This window comes from Embiotoca jacksoni, unplaced genomic scaffold, assembly GCF_022577435.1.
Source record: "Embiotoca jacksoni isolate LCO1_2020_lvr unplaced genomic scaffold, fEmbJac1.0.p SCAF_31, whole genome shotgun sequence".
NCBI classification, from domain to species: domain Eukaryota; kingdom Metazoa; phylum Chordata; class Actinopteri; family Embiotocidae; genus Embiotoca; species Embiotoca jacksoni.
Genome location: NW_027185383.1, coordinates 2,667,047 through 2,690,245, shown reverse-complemented (window position 1 = coordinate 2,690,245; position 23,199 = coordinate 2,667,047). Strand labels below are relative to the sequence as shown.

The 23,199-nt window shown below is 41.8% G+C and overlaps 2 protein-coding genes across 4 annotated transcripts in view; both read left to right on the top strand.

The window, feature by feature from the left end:
• The window catches only part of carmil3 (capping protein regulator and myosin 1 linker 3), an 86,987-nt gene extending 84,883 nt beyond the window's left edge, over window positions 1-2,104 (top strand). For all 3 annotated transcript variants that reach the window (XM_069164468.1, XM_069164470.1, XM_069164469.1), the window contains one exon: window positions 1,386-2,104. In XM_069164468.1, the coding sequence (XP_069020569.1) occupies window positions 1,386-1,426 (41 nt within the window). In that variant the 3' untranslated portion in view covers window positions 1,427-2,104. The remainder of the gene's footprint in view (window positions 1-1,385) is intronic.
• A 12,300-nt stretch (window positions 2,105-14,404) lies between these two features.
• LOC138207270 (putative neuropeptide Y receptor type 6) lies at window positions 14,405-18,304 on the top strand. Its single transcript, XM_069164386.1, has 3 exons — window positions 14,405-14,419; window positions 15,425-15,879; window positions 17,605-18,304. The coding sequence occupies exons 2-3, from the start codon at window positions 15,473-15,475 to the stop codon at window positions 18,302-18,304; spliced, it is 1,107 nt and encodes a 368-aa protein (XP_069020487.1). The 5' UTR covers window positions 14,405-14,419; window positions 15,425-15,472.
• The last annotated feature ends 4,895 nt before the right edge of the window (window positions 18,305-23,199 follow it).

Sequence of the window (23,199 nt, the reverse complement as noted above, 5' to 3'; positions counted from 1 at the left end):
CTGATCACTTCATCATCACTTCTTACGTGGAAAAGTGTGGCGCTCTGAAGATGAAAACCCCGGGGCAGTAGAAATTCAAGGGTCTCTAATGACATGGCAAAACCACTGCCAATTACCTCTGTAATACAGAGCTATGTATCTAAAATCTGCTGCAGGGGACTCAATTACCATCACTGTGAGAATGATAAAAGGCTCCACATGTCACAAATGGTGGCATAAAAGGCAGCTATATAGAATGTGTGAGGCCTAAGTGATCCTCTGACTTGTCTGGTTGAATTAAGGGAGGCACAAACCTCAAGCAGAGACTCGACATTCAGGACAATTGGCACAATTTCATGTTTGTGTTTCCTGTAAACACCGAAATCTTAATATCAGAGCTTCACAGAGTGTGTGAGAAGGATTGTTTCTGTTTGTGGTGAATCGTATCTGATCCTAACTTTGAGTTTGTCAAACTTAAAGCTGCATCAGTTGCTTTTTTTTTAGTTGTTGTTGCTACTTACAAGTTAAAAACACGTTTGACATGTTCTCAGCTTGTAAAAATGAAATTTCGAGCGTGTTTGCAAACTGTTTACACATCCAGCAGGCAGCATTTTTACTGCTACAGCCATCTGCTACAATTGAAAACGGGGTTGTGGAAAGTAAAGGATCTTCAAACTTAATTCACAGAAACGTTCCAATTATAACCTGCAATCACAGATTTTGGCCACTTGAGGGCAGCAGAAACAAGCGCGGAACACAACACTGACACTTTATTATCAGCATACTTAGAATGGAATTCCTTTTATTGTCATTGCACAGAGTGCAACACAACGAGAATAAATTCAAATTAGTGCAAACACAGACAAAAAAAATTAAATATATATAAGTAGACAAATATAACAATATGAGTGTATATGCTGTAAAGTCCTGTAAAAACAGTAGCGGAGCTGAGGTATTGTAAATTTGGTGATATTTTTGTGATCTACAGTATTTAAGTAGTGCAGTTATTAATAATTTGCACATCTGGCAGATAAACATCAACATTTATTTGGCGTTCAACTAAAGATAATCTAGAGTAATATCTTTCCAGTATGTTTTCCTCTTCACCAGCTCCTGTTTTTTTTAATAGCTGAATGCTGCACACAGTTCACCAGGTTTTCGGTGCCACTTTGCAGCCGAAAACAAAGTTGATTTAAAAGTGGAGTTTGTTGGCTGTAAAACCAAAACAATGAGCGAAAGCACAAAAATAGTTCCATAAAACTGAGGGGGATGCAGGTTTGGGTCATAATTATCCATCAAAGTTGAACCCTTTTGTCCTGCACGTGACAATTTGACCCACTGTGTACATGAATATTTCATGAGCGCTTCTTTAAAGCCATGTACTCACGTTACATTTGCTCCTTCAGGTTATGAAAGCCCCCAGCTTGGTAACAGAGACGCTTTATGACGTTACCTGCGGACCAGGAGAAGTTTGCTGGGAAGAAACGACTGGAACAAAGAGGACTGGAGAGAGACTAGCTTTTAAAATTGTGTGGACTCACCCGAAAGCAGCTTCTTTTTCTTCTTTTAATCCATGCAAACATTTGTTGCTGAAAATGCATGTACTGTATGCTTTATTTTTAACTGCTTGCACTTGTTATGGGTTTTCTCAGGCATAAGGGAAACTCGATTTTTTTCACGCAAGCACACAGTACTTTCAGTGTCTCTCCAGAATGCTCATGAACTGTTTTATGCATTCGTGCAAAATCATTTATTATTGAACTATGTCTTTTCATCCCCTCCCTGTCTTTTACTGTGACTACTAAAAGTGAATTTGTACTGTATTTATTCTAATGGGATGTATATAATTAATATAAAACTGCACTAACCATCGTGGTAACTCTACCAGTTAACAATCATGTTTTTATTTGTGATAATATATCATTTGATAACTGTGTTTGTAAGTATGCTTTTTGGTGTATGCTGACGTTGATGAGTGAGAACTGTGTTACCATGCACTTAGCATTCCCATCTCTTCAAGAGTATTTAAATCGGTAAGATCGTTTAAATCTGATTTTGCGAGCCTGAAAATGAGTATATTTTCTAAAAATGCTTCTATGAATCAGAATAAATAAAATGGACTTTGCAGAAGGAAGTGGAAAGTTACATTTATGATGCATTATGTACATATCATGTTATAATATGAGTAACATTCATTTCCTAAAAATTCTTTCCATCCAATGTTTATTGAAATATTTAGCCACGGGAAGCCAAATATAGGCCGACTCTATCCAAAGTTTTCCAAAGTCCTCCGAGCCCACGCATCTCAGCAGCTCACCATTCAACACGTTGTGTCCCGTTTGTTTAAGCCGTGCTAAAACGGGGGGAAACTGTGCTTTGTGGTTTCACAAGGGGGTTAATTGCCAGACTGTTTCTTCACTTCTCACAAGTAGAGTTGGTGACACTGTTGTCATCGTGATGTTGCAATGTAACCAGTGAGACTTCAGGCGATCTGTTTTCACCCATTTCATGTCTTTGTGTTTGGCTAAGCTCGAGCTGCTCGATTTCATATCCATATTTAACTGAAGCCCCAAGTTCACGAGTTGTGACGTGTTTAATGACTTAAATGGTGGCGGCTATGGAAGTTCAGTTTTTGTTGGATGTTAAGCTGATATATTATGATTTTAGCCACGTAGTTTTTTTTTCATAATTTAGATAGTGTCGGAAGAAAATATTGATGTTCTCAACGGCCTCGTCTTTTCCCTCTGTCATTGTGTATTTCCTGCATTACGTTACCCACCTGTTAGCTCGCTAAATTGTTAGCCTGTGTGGCTTCTAGGCGCCTTCCACTTTGCATGTTCTTACGACCTGAACGCCAAGTATGCGGTGCGCACGACTCCCTATGTCGTAACCACAAGCTCACGAGTTCCATCAATCTCTCTTCCAAATACTTGACACCAACTGCATTTTGGGAAATGTAGTAGCCAGCATTTGTTGGAATCTTACCAAAACACAGCTGAAAGTTGGGATATTGCAACACTTTAATGGATTCAGTTTTAGCATTATTGTTTAAATCTGTGTCTTGGGAGTATTCCGACTTTATTAAAGGCACTGCTTAATTATGTGTAGCACCCCTTTAAAAGGCAGAAACATTTATCATAATCAATAAGAACACAGAACAAAAAAAAAGACAAGAGAAAGTAAGACAAATTTTCATATACTCAACACACTATCGAAAAGGGGCTCATTTAAGTAGACGGTGATATAGATTATGACTCATTTTTGTATTATTCCTTGGTGTTTCCGCTCCTTAGCAGCAGATGGCAGCAGAGACTGAGTGCTCCTCTGGCCTGAAACCTGCCAGCTCACAGTTCCATTGACACTGCCAAGTAATAATGCTCTGTAATTACCATAATCATGGATCCTAGATGAGCTCAGTTAATTAAGGCAGAATATGAGTGACCGTCCAGTAGTTATGATGTTGATTTTTGCAGATCAGATTAATTGAAGGTCTAGAAGAGAATGTGAGCAAGATCAGTATTTAATTAACAGTATAAACATGCTACACATTAAATGCTCTTGTTTGTGGCATGCAAATCACAGATTAACAATTCGTCAGTTTTTTTTCCAGACAATGACGAGTCTGTTTGTCTCGTGACAGTGAGAAGCTCTTTAATTCCCTCTGTGCTGTCACCTGATCTGCCACACTGCCAGAACCGATCATGGCCAGGAGTGTCGGATGTACAGTCAAGGGGATCACCGGATAAGCTTGGTTAATTCTCTCTCTGACTTTCCATCTGCGCAGAGTCCCACACACCATATGCTCTGCTGAATGTTTCATCACGGTGTGTTTAAAACCTACACAGTACACACACTCAACCACAATGTAACAGAAACTATGCATTATCATCTGAGGGTGCTCAAGCTCATTCACATCGATGTGTATCAGATGGTGTTTGGTTTGCGTTCACTCAATCTGCATGTGTGTGTGTAACCTTGTTCATTCATCTCTGTCTGCGGTGTTTGTGGAGAGGTGTGTGTCGCATGTGCTCCGCACCAGCAGATGGGTCAGCAGCAAGCCTTTTGACTCGCTGCGTCAACAGTGGGAGGCTGGTGATGAGTTTAATACGAGCCAGCGTGCTTCAGCGTGCACCCACTGAGCAGCACAAAAACAGGTACCACGGCCTGACGAAGGAAGCCTTGGTAAGAAAGGACTGAAGGTCTTGGTAAGGTTTCTGTGTTAGGTGATATAATAACAGCTGACCAAGGCAAAAGATTACAGCTTAATGTCTGAGCCCATGCATTGGCTTTGACGTGGGATAGTTTAATAGAAAACAGTGCATTGTGTACATTTTCTCCATACAGACACCTAAACACTCTTAACTGCACCCACACAAACGGTGTGTATTTAATTTGATCAGGCTAATGACCAAACATGTAAACAAACCAGCTATATTTGATGATTCATTCATCCCATATGCCAGACCTTCAAATTGTGGCTATTATGATGCACAAGCTGGCTCACGTACGATTGAGGGACTGATATTGTCTGTGGTAATATTGTGAGCACAAAAAGAGTAAAGCTGATTTTTACCTTTTTTTAGTTGGCAGCTTTTCTTTTTTTCATTTTCTTCCAGCGGTTGTTGCTGAAAAAAACAAAAAACAAGCCTGAAGTCAAGCAGGGCGGCCGCGGCTTTATTAAGAGCTGGTAAAAGAAGTGACTCAGGTGTGTAACGGTTTTAGTGCAGTTAGTGGAGAGATGTTTGTCCTGTGACTGCACTGTGGAAAACAAAAAACTGTTCGCTGCTCATTCTGCTTTAACATTCTGCTTTTAGATATTTTAAGGTTTACCTGGACTGCTTGTTGCTGAGTGTTTCCAGACCCAAATTCATTATGTGGATTTACGGTTCTGGCCACGCTCCTCAGGGAATCTTTTCCAGTCTTTGCATCGTAATGAGTGTAGACCTCAGGTTAATTTTCAAAATACTGGAGCATTTTTTTTTTTAACTAATCAGCATTGACAATCATATTCGCCAAGAATCTAAGACCGCTGCAATTACGTTTAGAAAAAAACTTTTGACTTCAACTTCATGGCACTTGGCCACCCACACTGGCCACTGATTGCTCTGCCCTTCAGAGTGGGTGAGCAAACGTTAATACGGAGAGGGTTTCCAGACAATAATCACAGCGAGGAAAACTGAAGCTGTGATCAATAGTCTGAAGAAGCCACGGCTGCTTGCTCTCAACCTTGAATGGTACCTTAAAATGTCATAAGTTCAATTTGTCTGTTTGGAAATCTGTGAAAGCAGCAAACCCTCGTATTTTCACAGCAGGGAGCCTCACATGTTCAATGAATCAGTGAACAAACTTTGTTTTCAGTCAACTGATCAATTTATCAAGTGTTTTATCTTGATGCCACCTGTTTTGTTGCTACCTTTATGATAAACGCACCTGGTGTGGACAAAATAGTGAAAACGCCTCACAAAAATGAGAAAAGAAGTCTCAAGTATTCAAATTTAAATTCGAGATTGTAGTTACTGTAAACTAATCATCATGTTATGTTAGCTCTAAAAAAAAAAAAAAAAAAAAGGAGCAACTCACTTTTCTGGTGGCTCTTCTTTTACTTTTTTCCCTCTTTGTAACGGAGAGCCACGCACAGTGGACTGGGCCATTGTTTACTCTCGTGATCAGCTGATCACGCTGAGTAGACCTCTACTGCTGCTGCCCGGAGCGAGGCCTGAAATCCCGGACGAACTTCGGAGAAGACGTCGGGGTTGCAGAGTTGGAGCAAAACTGAAGGTGAAGAGGAGGAAATATAAACCATCGGTACCAGCGGTTTTAATGGGGAACGTGAGGTCATTGGGCAATAAGTCTGATGAGCTTGGCGAGCGGGAATACCGGGAGTGCAGCATCACGTGTTTCACCGAGACATGGCTGCACTCACATTTCCCGGACCACAGCGCGGCCGTACCCGGCTTCAGGACTGTTCGGGAGGACGGAGACGTTGTTCGGAGCGGCAAGAAGAAAGGTGGAGGGATTGCAGTCTATGTGAACGAGGGGTGGTACAATCCCGACCATGTGTGTGTGTGAAGGAACGTTTCTGTAGCCCGGACATTGAACTTCTAGCCGTGGGGATGCGCCCTTATTATTTGCGGAGGGAGTTCTCGTCCGCCATCGTTGTCGCTGCGAGCTCAGGAGAGTGCAGCGCGACCTGAAGGAGAAGCTGAGAGAGTGCAAGGACTCCTACAGGAGGAAGCTGGAGGCCAAACTCCAGCAGAACAACATGAGGGAGGTGTGGACTGGTATGAAGGAGATTACTGGCTTCAAGGTTGGAGGGAGACAACCAGAGGGCTCCCTGGAGGGGAACAATGAGATAAACTGTTTCTTCAACAGGTTTACTTCACCGCCCTCATCTGTCTCCTCCACACCTTACACCTCCCAAACACCTCCACTGCCTTGCCCCCTCCCCTGTCTGTCCCCCCTGGTGAGCTGCATGGACACAGAGTCCTCACAGCGGAGCACGTTCTCCAATAGACTCCTCCAGCTCCGCTGTCACAAGGGCAGATACAGGAGATCGTTCCTGACACAGGAGATCATTCCAGATACAGGAGATCGTTCCTGACACAGGAGATCATTCCAGATACAGGAGATCATTCCTGATACAGGAGATCATTCCTGATACAGGAGATCATTCCAGATACAGGAGATCATTCCTGATACAGGAGATCATTCCTGATACAGGAGATCGTTCCAGATACAGGAGATCATTCCTGATACAGGAGATCGTTCCTGACACAGGAGATCGTTCTTGATACAGGAGATCATTCCTGAAACAGGAGATCGTTCCAGATACAGGAGATCGTTCCTGACACAGGAGATCGTTCCAGATACAGGAGATCGTTCCTGACACAGGAGATCGTTCCTGACACAGGAGATCGTTCCAGATACAGGAGATCGTTCCTGACACAGGAGATCGTTCCTGACACAGGAGATCGTTCCAGATACAGGAGATCATTCCTGATACAGGAGATCGTTCCAGATACAGGAGATCGTTCCAGATACAGGAGATCATTCCTGATACAGGAGATCGTTCCAGATACAGGAGATCATTCCTGCCCACTGCAATAAGACTGTACAATAACTCACCTCTGGCAAAATCCATCACACAACAATAACACCGTTGGTTGTCTGTTTTCTTGTTTGTTTAAATCTTTTCACTATTGTTTAGTTAGTTTTAATTTAATTATTCCATTTTATTTTATTCTATTTGTTGTATATACTGTGCATTTTTATATTTTATATTTTACTGTTGTTGTATTGCTTTCCTGTACCTATAATGCTGCTGTAGCGAAAAAAAAAAAATTCACTTTGCAGGATTAATAAAGTAACTATCTATCTATCTATCCATCCATCTATCCATCCATCCATCCATCCATCCAAACTTGTCAGTGTGCAGTATGGATTTAAGACATGGTAACAGTTTAAAAAGTCAGGCTGGAGCCTTTGTCAACCATAGAGCTGGAGAGCTCCAGCAAAAAGGACTTTGACATGAAGACTAGACATAAAACAGTCTGAATTAGCAGATAAAATCAATATATAACATCTCAAAAGAGAGCAAATCCTCAGAAACGGAGCCTCCAAGTCAAAATATATGACAAAGACAAACCGACACAGTAAAAGTAAGTTGAGGTTTGAAGGAAAATACTAAGTAAACCGGAGAGCCTATAAACTTTACTGTTACCTCTGCCATGACTCAAGTTAACACCTTTATTCCTCCTCAAAACAAATGAACGTGACGCCACAGAGCGCCACACACTTGACGGATTCCTCTGGCTCCATCCTGAACTCTGCACAACTTGGACATCTCCCACCAACGCAGCTGTCGCTGTGTTTTTCCTCTCAGGTTCATAAAAAGCTTCTATTCACATTGGCTCCATCTTTACGATCTGAGGAGGCGCGTTTGACACTTTCCACGCAGGTCTCGGTGGAGGCAGTCATTCATCCTCGCTCCATCCTCCTTCATGCCTGCATCTGCCTTGCTCCGAATGCTCTCTCACCCCGCGCTCCTCCATACCTATTTGTTTTCCCTGACAACAACGGAGTCTCATAATACCCACCGCCAACAATTAGTGGAGATAAAAGCCGTGTGTGCTTATCTAGGTGTGCATCCACTCGCATAGGTGTTTACCTGCGTTTCATTGTGCTTCTGTTTAGGTTTTTGTGTGTGTGTGTGTGTGTGTGTGTGTGTGTGTGTGTGTGTGTGTGTGCGTGCGTGCGTGCGTGCGTGTGTGTGTGTGTGTGTGTGTGGAAAAGAAAGCGATAGTGAGGTCATTGTTAGAGGAGATGAGGCAGAGTTACGTTGAGTGGGAGTGAGATATTTTGTAGATAACAAATGGCTGGATGGAGAGAGGCCAGCTGAGGTAACCGAAGCCGCAGACGGGAGCTGAATTTACAGACTGGAAGCACAGAGGTTGTACACTGAAGATGCACCACACGGCCAAAAGTACAGTACAATACAATACAATACACTATGGATCATTTTTATCTACAGTATGCTCACTTTGTTAGTTTACACATCAGTCTCTCAGTTTGGTCAGTCTTCCACTTTAGTCCAAACTGAAAAATCCTAACAACTTTTTGATGAATTGCTCAATAAGGTTTGGTCCATATATTCATGGTCTCCAGAGGATGAAGCCTTATAAATGCTGTCTCTTCATGTGGCTCCATCAGGTCAGAATTTTAACCAATCAGACGTGCCTGAGCTGCACTTTGTGATTCCTGCTAATTAGTAAATGTTAGCAAGTACACAAGTACTCACACCAACACAGAGGAGAGAGAGAAGGAGGGCGAGTGCAGGGAAGAAAACCTCGCCCCTCACCTGGTGGAGTGTCTACATGATATAGTTGGAGTCTATACTGTGTTTCTGCCATGATTATACCGTACAAATCTGATCACAGATCGTTTCCCTGTGTATTTTAGCTGGGAACCGCACGCGGCTCGCGTGAAAAATAGACATCGGGTGTATTTTATAATGACGTGATGCACTTAGCGGGCAGTGTCGATGCTCTCATTCATTAACATGGACACCGAAATGAATTGACGCCACGCGGCAACAGGTAACGCACACGCGATGATGCAGCCAGTGTGTTCCCGGCTTAATTCAACATGTGCAGTGGGACGATAGATTGTATATAAAAATGGACCTAGTCTGAAAAGTAAAGCCATTGTGGAAGTGCCTAAAAGTGCAATACCACTGAGGGCCACAAGGGGCTGACGCGCAAAAACACCTTTGGCTCCAATAGACTCCCATTCAAAAGGTGTCAGCTTTGCTCATGAAATACTGAGCCATTATATTTTTTCCACAATTCGTTGTAGTGTCGTTACCTAAATTCACTCCTTCTGATCAGTGTTCTGGTGATCCTTCTGTAAATAGTTTAATAATTTATTAGGTATTAGGTCTAAAAGAAAGTTATGTTTGGGGGCCTGCCTGATTTCATTGAAATGCTCCTCCCCATCTTGCCCAAGCATGGTCGATTCTGGGCCCAATATACTACGACATCTGCAAGAACTGAACCTTCAAAGATCCGTTCAAAAAGCAGTCAGTGATGTTACAGAGGGTTGCTACTTGAGTGGGCATCAAAACACAAACAAGCAAATGTGAAGACTCGAAAACATTTTTGTTCAGTCTTTTTCAGTGATGGTGACTTGATTGCATCTTTGAGTCCAGTATCCAGTACACATGCATGGATAATGCAACAAGATTCACATTAATGTGTTGCCAAAAGCAGTGAAGAGGACTTTTACTTGGTAAACATAAACAATGCAGACTTCATGAAAAAGGATATGTGAGAAAGTGCTTTCTTCATGCCTAGTAGACCGCACGCATAGATATGACGCATTTTGGTGTGTAATATAAAAAAGAAAACTCCACAGGTACCTTTGCCATGAATGTGATAGTATTGAGCTCACAGTATTGTTGTGCTGTGCTGCTGTGATTTAGTCTTGTAGGAACCTGCCTGCACTGATTCACTGCCATCATTGAGACTCGGCACTAACACAACAAAAACCTGCCTCACACTCGACTCTCCAGTTCCTCACAAGTGTGCTGGATGGTGTTCTCGGGACTCTCTGCAGACTAGTGATCATGCTGCAACAACAAGGGATCTTCCCCAAACTGTAGAAAGCAAGGTACTCTGTATTATCCCATTATGCTGCAGCATTAACATTCCTTTTATTACAATTAAAAGGCCAAGTCTAAATTATGAAAAGTAGCTCCAGATCAAGCGCATGAGAAGATGGGTGTCACATAGTGTGCAGAGGTTTTACTGAATTTGTTCATTATCTCATTGATATAGGCAGCAGCTCACTAGTTTGGTACCTTTGCTCATTATCTTGCTCTTTGTGGGCTAAGGAGGAAAATGAGGGCAGTCTCCCTCTTTCTGAAATTGTAAGTGTGTGTGTGTGTGTGTGTCCGTGTCCATGGCCAAAGTACATTGTGGGAAGTTAAGAGGGGGGAGTGGATGCAGGGAATGTAACGCAGGTGTGTGCCCTCTCCTTCTCCAGCAGCACATCAGCTGATGGTGAGCGCGAGGCTTTTTCCCAGGAGCAGGTCACCGTTCACAGTAAGTGAGGCGCATTCATTTAACATCCTCTTTGTATTTCCCTCCGGCTCTGCCCGGCATTTCAGACCTCTGCGGTTCCTTTTTAACTTCTTCCTCCGGTCCACACCTGGGTCAAATAGTCACAGTTGAAAATTCTTTGCTTAAGTTTTAACCCACTCTGGCTTTGAATTTACTGTGGTACTTTTTGATGTTAGCATTTCAGTTCATTCTCGTGTGGCCTTCTGTTTGTATGATTGCGTCCCCTTCCCAGTGATAACTCTAGCAGTGAGCAAAGTATTTTGTACTTTGGTTTAAAATGCTATTTGTGATTAACAAATATAGTTTTAAAAAAAGATGGAATTATATTTGAATCTCATTATGATTGAAAAAGTTGTAATTCAAAGGATAATGATAGCGACTGTTCCACAAACAACTTAAATCTAATTGTCTCTTAACCTCTGCTTGATGCAGTGACTCCTCCAAAGTCTGACTTGTATGCACAGGTCACACCCTTTTTGGATGTGTCTGTCATGTATATACAGCATTCACTGTGATCCACACCTTGAGTATTGTTAAAGTATTAAATCAGAAAGATTGCTATCTCTAAGCTGTGTTGTGCTTCTTTTTTTTTTTTTAGCCAATGTTACTGTAGCTGTGGAGGAAGTACTGGCATATAGAAATAACTTGGTAACTATTAATTCTTATCAGTGTGTCATTTGAAAGCTCAGTGTCACAGCTAAGTGTGTAATATACCCACCAGTCCACAGCGTGTCTTTGTGATGGTTTTCGTCACCCATATGAAATGTAGAGGCACGTCACAGGAGATGGGTCATGTGATAGAAGTTGTCTAATGAACATCATACAACAGAAGTCATTTGACGAAGCACAAAGGCTCTGTGCTTTCCTATACCCATACCACGACACTTGTTTTTCGTATGCCAGACAAAGTATTTTATTATTTATATATAGTATGTCCCAATACATAGTATGTAAATTGCAGTATGCCAAAAATACCATAATGTCCTTCTCCATCTGGTCATATGCAGGCCATTGTGTTTCTTTGGCTGTTTCGGACCTACAATCCTCTGTGCAGCGGAAAATACGTCACATGGACTGAGCTGCTCAGACTGTTGGAGGCGCTAATGCTCCGCCCAAGTGTAGCGCCTCCAAATTCCAGCTCCTAATCGCATTATTTCTTTCTTCTTTACTTATGTCGCGCTACGGGTTGTGAACAGATATGACCAAGAGGGTCAAAGTTCAAGGCGCAGTTTTCTGAGGCAGTAGTATGCACCAATTGTATGCATACCACATACACATGCATGTACACGTATGTACATACTTTGAAAAGGTAAAAAGAAGTAAAAAGAAAAAGTATGGGAACACAGCTGCAGTGTAGTCTTTGAAAGGTGGCAGTAGGGTTGGTTCAGTGGCATATAGGTATTGACCTTCATCCTGGAGGGCAGAGTTCTAGTCTGGGAGATGTTGACGTTCATTAAAGCAATGTACAACATGTTTTTTTTTCCAAACACATGGTTTTTGACGAATCAGCGAGGCAAACTCGTGACACTAACATGCTGCCCTCTAGTGGACTGGCAAGTGTATTAAACGCTTTAGTGTGATACTGGGATGCGTTTACAATATTCTCATATACTGGATTTCTTTATCCGTTGTGTGGACATGGCTGCCAGACACACAGATGTGACGGCCTCAGAGATGATGAATGAGAAAGTGGCAGGATTGGACTCACAATCAGACAGCTACAAGAAGGGAAACTCACACTATCACAGTTTGTCCTTAAACAACGTGGTAAGGAGCAGGTCAGAGCACAGTAGCTGAAAGGCTGCCCACAGCTATCGACCCAGCTCTGTGGAACAGTGGAGAGGTTTTGTGAAGTGAAAAGAGAAATTAGATCAGTCCATATAAATGGGGCCGAAAAGTAAACTATTCCAACCTCCATTCTTAACCATATTTTGCTTTCCTCTTAAAACCACGATCCCGATTGATTGATTGATTGATTGTCACGCTACAGATGTGTGTAAATCCATACCGTGACCGAGGATTGAAAGTGGAAGCACTGAAAATAGCCTGGAACCAGTTGCAACTTCTAAATCCGTAAATTAGTTCAGTTTGAGGTCAACGTGTCTAAAATTAAACACAATTAGTTTAGCCTTGTGTTGCACATTTCATGTCTCTGTACTTCCCATCATTCCTCTGCTCCTGGCTGTCTCTCCTCATCTGTCGTGTTGCATCTTTGCTTTTTATCCCCTTCCCACTACTTCTGCTCTGTACGGCTCATCCAGCTGCTGCTAATAAAAGCAGAATAGCAAGAAAAATATAAATAATACAGTAATGTGTGAGGTAAAATTTAGCAAGGCTGGAAGCAGGCTGCTAATTTGTGATTTCCCATCTGATAAATGTTCTCCTCTCAGATCACTTTTATTTAGGCCTGTATTCAGCATTAACAGTTTGACTCCATGTTGGAAACACCAAGGCTGCCTCGCTGACCTTTTTTTTTTGCTGCGCGTGTAAAGCGCACATTATCACCCACCCCCAAAGAGGAATTTGGGCAGTGATGTTAACTTGAGTGAGATGCTGCTTGGAAGGGACAGATGGATGAACAAGCGCTTGTTCATTTGTTCCTCCAGCTGTCCCTCACACACAATCCCGTGGACACAGTTGATCAGATTTTGACGAAAGTGGGAGTAATGCTGCCTCCCACCACCACACTCCGGCATTTTCAAATGACATAGATGATGTCACAACTAATGGTTAAGGAGGACATTAATGGAGCTCTCGCAAACTATTCATCAAAAATTATAATTGTACTACAGTGAGTGGTTAACTGTTTTTCTTTTGTAACTGTTAAACCAAAAGTAGGACCAAAAAATTTGGTCTAAAGTTATCTTGAATATATTTGGCTACCATTTATGATCTGCATTATTAACACTTTAATGCATTTCGGTTCTGCCTTTTTTTTTTCTTCCCCTATAGGCCCTATGTTAGTTTTTATTAGTAGTAGATGGTAATAATAGAGTCCACCATTCCAGCATCCCATTGAATTCAGATTGTCTACCTAAGCACAAGAGATAGGCTACACATAATTATAACATTTTATGTATTGACATTAAAAAAAAAAAAAAAGCTGGGTTATTAAAATAATTATCATTATAAAATAAAAATGTGTGTGTAGCTGCCTCACTGTTTCATGTTCGTTTTCTCAACACCATCTCACAATTATTGCCAATGCAAATGGAAGCTCCCACTGCTCTTTATTTAAAGCATCCGACCATTAAACATATGTCTGCAGATTTACTCTCTTTCAGAGACTGAGATGTGATTCCCTTTGCCAACTCTCTGGCACCCACTCAACAAAAAATGATAACCAGTCACATGATATTGTTTCCACAGAATAAAAGACGGGAAATAAGTTGGTAGAGAGAAAACCTCTAGTTCAATGTTGCCTTGTATCATCATCCTAGCTCGCTTTGTTTGCCCAAACAAAGTGTCCAGGATATCATCGCACGCACAACTCCCTCTCGCCAGACATTGGCAATAGCATCGAGTAAAAATGTCCCACTCTGAAATGAATTGATGACGAATGATTCAGTTTCCGTTGGCGTCAAAGGACAGTTTAAGCACACATATTACCAGTCGATGTTTGATCCCAGCAGCTCTATTTTTGGATGACCCTCGCTGGCAATATTCTCTTGCACAGCATCGACCTCTCTCTGCTGCATTTCTTTGCCTGTATACTCTCACGGCTGATAATCCGAGTCAAGTCAATAGCTGCACTCTTATTGTGGGACGACACTTTCACTGTTGGAAATGTAGCCAGCTGCAGAACAAGTGAAGCGAACAAGGTTTGTTTTCTGCGGCATTTCGATGCCGCTCTTGCTGTGACTTTATGTAGCCAAGGTCTTTGCTCATGTAGTAATTTATGAGGTTTAACAAAATGTGTGCAAGTAATTAGATCTCAGTAGGCAGCTCCCGGTGTTTTAAAAAGCCTTCACTTTTATCTCTCTTCAAAGTGCTGTGGTTTTCATCAGGATAATCCAGGGGGATGCAGTAAAGAGAAGCTCAATCAACTCATGATGTCATCAGCAGTACTGCAGGAATTTAATGGTGTATTTTTGATTATGCAAATCGTGTTGAAAGATAAAATGTTGGACTTTTACTCAAACACTGATGGTTGATCATTTATTCAAAATAGATTGCCAAATGTCCGTGTGTATACAGGCACATCATCTCTTTCACAGAGTAAGTGGCTTGTGGGGATAATTGGTTTGTTTACTAGCGGGCTTTCACTCTGGTCAACTGTCTGCTCTCTACCAGAGCGTGTACTTCATTTTTTTTTTTTTCCCTTTTCACAACTAGTTTGTGTGTGTTGTTTATCCCCCTGGGAACAAACAAGCCTGGTGCTGCCTCCGTCTGTGTGACGCGTCGGCCTGTGCCCGCCGAGGCGAGTCATCTCGTTTGTGTCATGATGCAGTCGACTCACTGATGTCACTCTCGAGTGTTTGTTGCTCAAGTCTCCTGAGACTGTCTCGTCTGACTCATCAGGGTTGTCAGTCACATAAACAGCCCAGTGAGCTCCAAATTGCAAAGGATTCAGGAGCCATGGAAAGGCAACTATTAAATATATGAATAATTCATCGGAGGTAGTTGATTGTTAAAAACAAAATTCTAAATCATATCTCTGCGTGTCTCTGAATTCTTGATTTTTTTTTTTCTACCTTGCGGTTACAGTTGTTGGCAATTCTCTTCACCTCTAAATATCCTTTTCTCCATTACAGCTTCACTTGCTCATCACTTCTGGACTGCTCCTGTCTCTTATTTAGAATTGTTTCTTGTATTTTCCTGGTCAGATCTGGGCCTTTTCCTCCTCATCCTCCATCTTTTAATCACAGTGAGCCATGCCTGCCATCGTCAACCTCCTCTTCAACATGGTCTCCACCAACACCACCATCTCCTTCGCCGTGATGCTGCCGATGGTCAGCCTGGTCTCTCTGCTGGTGGGTGTCGGAGGTCACCTCCTGCTGTGGCTGGTGCTGGTGAGGAACCCCCGCAGTCGCTCCAAGCCAAGCTCCATCCTGCTCCTCAACCTCAGCCTGGCAGACCTGGGCGCCCTGCTCACCCTGCCTTGTGTCCTCCTGAGTGCTAGTTTCCAGAACTGGCAGCTCGGTGGTGGCACCTGTGTCTTCCTGGGATTCATGACCTCAGTGACAGTGGGAGTGGAGATCTTCAGCCTGGCGGCGTTGTCCGTGCTGAGGTTTCATATTGTTGCACCGCGGACGAGGCCTCCGACTAGTCTGATGCAAGTGTGAGTATCACTCGTCAAGCAGATGTGGGTTCATGAAAGGATTAGGGCCAATATGTGCAGAATCTTTGCGATGAAATCATTTTTCAAATTATTCTCTTGTCCAAAATTGTTGTTTTAAATTTTGTGACAATCCATCAGAAATCAATCCATTTCAGCGACCCTGTGTGGGGTGTTTTGATACCACAGTGGGCTCAAAGTCCAAGATGTTTGAACTTTTGCAGTCCCCTCAGGCTCCTTCAGATTTGGCTGTCAGCAGTAGACTGAAAATAAAAATAGTGCAATACCTTCGAGGGCCACAAGGGACTGCCTCCAATAGACTCCAAAATTAATTCCTTCTGATTAGTGTCCTGCTGGTCCTTCAGAAAATTCCATCATTTAAAATTAGGCTTTAAAGAGTATGTTTGGGGATGTGCCTGGTTTGATGCACATGGCTGGAGTAAAGTCTAGAGGGGAGGGCGTAATAGCCATCATTTAGATCAACCCCTCGTTTCTCCTCATGGCTTCCAAATATGGTCACTTCTGGTGATGGTCACCCAAAGCACCAAGAAAATGTAACATTTTCTACATACGCTATGAAGTATCTACTTATATTTAACAAAGAGATGAACATCAGCAGCTAAAGAATCAGATATCCCCCACCGTAGCTGGTAGAGAGCAAAACTGAGCAAAAAGGAGCATGACTGTTAAACTTACAATCACTGGGTGACCACAGACACAACTTTAAATGGAGCTTAATGTTTCTGTGAATCGGCTTAATGATGTGTAAACACAAAGCTTTGTTAATATATTGGTAATATTTTAAAGAAAAATGCAGCTTTTTATTGAATTACATGTTTTTAACGTCAAGTAGCCTACAACTTGTTAACTTGTTAACTGCTTGTGCATACTCACTGATTTCAACCATTCTAATATTTTTAATTGTTCAACTCTTTCGGGACATTTATGCTAACGTTCAACTTTTTCAAACATTTAGCATTTTCAAAATATTAAGCATTTCTTAACATATTTGTAACATTTGAGTGAATAAAGAGATTCTTCAACTCCTCTAAAACTTTCTGTCATTGTCACAACAGCAGCCAGACATCATCTCGTTCAGATTCCTCCCGTTTCCCCATGTTTCTTTGTCTGACTCTGATTATTTGTCCAACGTGGGCCGAGCTGTCCTCTCCTGAGTCGCAGCGCCGCCTCACCTGCTCTTGATCACAAGTGACAAAACTGCAATCAGTGCACTCATCAGCTTCTCCTGCTGAAATTATCTGGCCCTTCAGCAACTCTGTGCCAAATGAAGTCACGCTAGGTGGTAGTTTCAGTCTTTGTGTACCTCGCTTAACTTATTTTTTGTTGTTGCATCCTGGATTGCAGCCTGTTCAGTTGTTTCTTTGTTATACATTTTACTTTCCACCAGCCTCCCTGACAGTGCAGTTTGGACCCACATTCTTTATTTCTTTGGTTGTTAATTTATGGTTGAATTGATTTTTTTGTATTTGTATGCGAGTTCAGTTTGACTGCGTGAATCCCTTACCTCTCTAAAACTCCACCTCTTTACTGTCATTGGTTAATTCAAAAATCAGTAGTCAGAAAAAGAGGCGGGACAAAGGACACGTGCTGTCATCAGAAAAGGGGTGGGGCTTAGGGTCATAAATCAATCAATCATCAATCTGACAGGTTGTAGGGCATACCTCTCTCTTCCGTCTACACACCTAATAAACCTATTCTCCATCTCAGGTTATGGGCTGTGGTCGGCATTTGGCTCGTCTCTGTAACCATGGCGTTACCGAAGGTCACCTACATCAACTTTGACGGCGGTTGCACGTGGTCAGTCGGCCAAGACCAGTGGCTGTTCTTCCTGGTTCCCGCCTTCCTGGTTTACTACGTGGCCCCCCTCCTCTGTATCGCCATTACCTGCGGCCTCATCATTTCTCACCTCCACAGCTGCAGGGGCACGCTGGCTGCTGACAGACGCAACAAGAAAGCTACCGCCCTGCTCATTGGTTCAACCGTGGTTTTTGCAATCAGCTGGTTGCCGTACTATGCTCTTGAGTTCGTCAACGTCATGTCGCCTCACGTTAGCTCAGCAGCTTCTCCCGTTAGCAGATCCGGGTATAAGCCATCGCCAACCTTCCCTCCACCGTGTTCGTCACCCACCTCGCCCGGGCCGAGTGAGGAAACGCAGACGAGGGTGTCCCTGGTGTGGGAAGTGGCATCCCTGACGGCCATTTTGCTGGTCTGCCTGGCGCCTTGCTGGAATCCACCACTTTACTTCCTGCTGTCGCGTCCGGCTGTACGTCAGCTACGAGCTCTCCTGCCGTCTTTCTTTCGAGAGCAATTGAGAAAAAAACCCATACAGCGTTGGCGTATCACCCCGGCTCCGCCATCGTGCCTGCTGATCCCTCAACGTCCTGCACACTCACTCACCAAACCCTGACACATGGACAGACTCAATCAAGTTCACATAGCTGTGCTAACTCACATAATCCCATGAGATACTATTCATATTTGCCATCACAACAGACACTGCAAATCCAAACATATGCTTTACAATACGCTTTGTACACTACATAGTATAGTGTTTGTTTAGATGTTGTAGCCACATCCAGTCTCTAAAATGGCCCTTGGAAACAGTGAGCAAACCTCACAGTGTATCATAAACAGAATGGATCAGGTGCCATAAAAACACAAGATTTATATTCCTCATCACAATGCCAGAGTCACTAAGCAACTTGCTGTCTTTCCGCGGAGGAGAGCTGGAAATAGGATTTAAATGAAACATTTTACAGCCAAACGAAGCAGTTTCTCTTCATAACAAAGCTCACATCATCATTTACAAATCCAGGTCACTGAACTTAAAGAGACCTCTTCAGAGCTCCCACATGGGGCCCGAACCTGCAATCTTAACAGCCTTTTTCAGCTGGCTGAAGGAAGTCTTCTGCCGAGCCCACACTGACTGACATAACCCATCCGAGCAAATATAAACCAAACTCCCCGTGGAGCTTTTAAACAAGTGTCTCCAAACCGCAACAAAAATAGCATCCGATAAGTATGACATCTAGCATGTGAGCACTATGAAAAGAGCTTTGCTGTGTTTCCAGAAGCGTCCGTAGGACATCATTACATTGCATCTAGTACATTACAAGCAATGCTACCTTGTAAACCCTATTACTAAGTCATCTGACTGAGCAAAAACACAGGGGACACAGTGCTCCTTGTACAGCTTAGTAGCAGCATTGTCTGATGTCATCTCAATAACCTTATGAAAAGAAGCCTCCTTTACTTATGTGAAGCTTTAAAAGAAGCTGACTTGTTTTGTTCTGAGCTCGAATGCAGAGAAGTTCTTATTAGATTGGGATTTGACACAAGGGATCACATCAGCAGATGAATACATGGTAAAATGACTTCTTAACAAGTGGCGGCCATCTGCATCCGGAGTGGCTTAATCTCACAATGTAAAGGGCCTGTCATGTACTCGTTGTGGTCAGGGGGCTTTATTTGACAAATTGGAAGTGGGCGAGTAATTGGATTTTTTTTTTGTTGAGAGCCCATTCATTTGGACATATGTAAAGCAGTGGTGAGAAGTTATTGGGATGTTACAATCACTTGCCATGAAATATTATATAATGGGTTTGTTTTGCAGCCAAACTGGAGATGGTTTAAATATTTAATCTGAAAGAAACACAAATATATTTAAGTAACAATTTAAGATTTTGGATGTATGCTTATTGGCTGTCTTGCTGTGAGTTAAATGAGAAGCTAAATACCAGTCTCATATTTGTCTGCTAAATATGAAGCTACAGGCAACGAGCTTCTACAGGCTGGATGTGGCAAAAAGGGGAAGACTTGCTCTGTTCAAATGCAACACCTCTTTTAACTCAGTGTTATATGCTATATTTTGTGTCCATAACAAAGTCAAAGGTTAGAATAGACAGGTTGTGGTTTTACAGGTCTGTTTGTGTGCACATTTACTTATTGCTTGGACGTAGTAACTATCTGGAGTCTCTGCTGGTTGTTTTCCCATTATCTGTCTTTAAACTATGCTAAGCTAGCAAGTTGCCGACTCTAGGTTTAGCAAATGCATATGTTCATCTAGGTTAGCCTATACCGGAAATCTACTATTTAAACTTGGCAGTATATCAATATTACATCATGGTATGAGACTGGATATCGTTTTTGATTTTTGGTTATCGTCAAATGGCAAAGTTGTTGTCTTTTCCTGGTTTTAAAGTCTGCATTACAGTAACCCACTGAATCTTTATATCCAGATTACTGATGATTATTTATCAAAAACGCTCAGTGTAAATATTCTGTGAAAGCACCAATAGTCATCCCTACAATATCGTTGCAATATCAATTTCGAGGTATTTGGTCAAAAACATTGGGATGTTTATTTTGTCCATACCGCCCAGCCCTGAACATTTTTTAGAAACAGTTTAGTTTTTTTTCTAGCTCACGGGAACTGTGCAAAGAGGTTATTAACACAGCATTGACATATTTCTTACACAAAAAATGTGTTAGTTATTTATAAATCCAGCAACTACCAAGCAACGTCATTAATCTTTTGGAGTTGTGTTCATAGCGAACTGGCGAATGGAGGTCCAGTATTCTCTCTGTTTTAGCTCTTATTTGTTCTCCGTCAACTCGTGAGGGAAATATGTCACTCCATAGCTCCTAAATGTTCACAAGCTTGTGGCAATTTTTTTTGTTCGCCATATGGTAACAATAAGGTTTTGTAGAACTGAAAACGTCTACCTGCTTTTTCTTTCCTTCCTTTTTTAAATGATTTTTGTTCATGAAGTAAATCAAAGGGAAGTTTCCAACCTTGCCAGGAGAAAGTTTCAGACAGGAAGACACAACTTGGCAGCCTGGCTCTGCTAGACTACTGCTGACAGCCTCTGTTTGACCAGTTTCAGTCGTTAAGTTCAATGCTGTCCACGCGCAGCAGGATGCAACGACTGCTCATGATTCCCTATGCCCACATGTATTCATGCAATGAATTAGGTTCTGGTAACACCAAGCCAAGAACAATAGCCACAATAAAAATACTAAAACCGTAACTATGAGCTGAAATGTCGGGTGATGATTCATCCTCACCAAGAATGACCTTTTCTTCTGTTCTTTCACATTGTCATTTGAGATATTAAACTTTATTGGAACAACCACTCGTAAGTATCATTAATTATCACGTGCTCGGATAATATTTCAGTACTTTAATTTCATCAGATGTGTAAAAGTAATTCAATTCCATCTGTCCCATTGTCTTGATTTGTGGATGGCAGGCATGTGACGATATATATATATACATGTATTGAATCTCTGACCTTGCAGTTTTATCTTATTGGCGGCCATTAATCCGGTTTTAGTTACCTCTTGACCTTCTGACATCTTCCAGACTTCACGGCTGCATTTTTGAATGGCAGAACAGAGCGTTTCCATTAGCAGGGAGCAGGCAGTTTTTCGTTGATACCGTCTTGGTGGCTAATGACAGCACTTATCTCTGTCATCTGTCTGCGCTGTGATCCTCTCACGCAGTGCGGGGCACTAGTGAGCTCTGATGTCTTGATGAGTCTTAATTAAGTCTGCAGATTAGTGAAAGCTTAAAATATAAGTCATGCTCAGCGGGCCCATTGAGAGGATCCTTCCCATTTCCATTCAGTGTGTTTACTGCAGCCCTGATGTGTCTAGAGGACTGATGTACGATTAAAAATACCGCAAACTCAAGGCGGTGAGCAGAATGAGCTGCAAAATAAAGCTGAGAGAAGAATAATAAGGGATTCAGGAGATAGTTATTATAACAGAGGGGACTTGTAATTGTCTAGATGGGCATTTGAGAGTGATATTGATTCTTTGTGTGAAAACAAGACCACACACTTCCCACTTAATAGCCTTAAAGGATGTCAGGTCATTGACAGTCATTGAGCACTATTTAAATCCCACAGGGAGGATGTGTTAAATACAAAGAGCTAAAGTCAAGTAGTTTTTCACAAATACACGTTTCTCCAGGCAAGAACATTCCAACAGCATGATGGACACTGCAATACAAATTTGTGAATTGTAATTGGATCTTCTCAAATTTGTTTAGAATGCATTTTTTTTATTGCAGGAAAACAGGAAAACATGTTTCATTTGACACAAAGTTTGTCATTTTTTAGGATGGTAAATTTACTGTATTTATAGGAAAGCAATAATTAGTGATGCATTTCTTTTTACTTTCTTTCTCTTTTATCTAGTTTTTGACTTTGATTTTAATGTAGCTTCGGTGAAAAGGAGTTACTTTTATGTTCCCTTCCATGAGACTAAATAAACCATTGAACTTATGTGTTTGCATGTTTGTTGCATCATCTTAAAGCCTAGCAGTTGCACATTTAAGGTGTTTTAAATTGTAGGTTTTTGATATAGCTAACATAATTTTGTCCTGTTCACATCTGGCATTAAGTATGTCCAGGGTGATCCAATCTAGATTGGTCAGGTCTAAGTACAGGTGTGAGAGTACCCATGATGCACTTAGGACGCATTGAGATCTGATTGCTCAGACCACATTCGGAAATGGTCTGGGCCGGATATTGTTTTAGCAGTGTGTATGTGAATGTGTCCAGGGCCACACTAAACGACCGCCTGCTCAAATGACATCCACTCTGTTAGAGAAAGTATACATACATATTTATGTACAAAACAACCAGAAGAAGACAACTAATGTAAATTATTCTTTTAATTTTCGTCAGACTTGGCGCAGAAAGAACTTTGTTGCCCCCTGATGAGTGATGAGGTCATATTTTCCTTACAGTGCACCTCTCTGAAGTGTTTAACATGCTAGCTTGGTAATTTCTGCAATAGGCTGTTTCTTTTCCATAGTCTTAAACTAGACCAGTGATTCAAAGCTTACTGGAAGTTAACTGTCCTGCTCATGTGATGATATTGAAAACCTTTTATATCAGAGGTTTAAGTTCTTAAACAAAGCTATAAAAGGGCAAATCTAGATTCATTTAAGAAGTCGTTCTGAATTGCTCAATTGATTCATCAAATCAGTCAGGGTGCTAGCCATGCACATCTAAGGCATTCGACATTCACACTGCAACTCATTTAAATCTGTAATGATATCATCCATATCTGGATAAATGGGCTTTTTACAAGCATTTCATTGCCCCTGGCCACTAAGAGATCCAGTTTTTCTCTAACTGAAAGGGAGAAGAAGTAGAGCATCCATGCTGAAATAAATTTTTAATAAAGATAGTAGGTATGAGTCATGTCAGCTTCCAGATGTCACTGGGATTGGACATAAATGTCTGTATCTTTAACCCAGCATAGAACTAAGCAATAATGGGGTTTGCA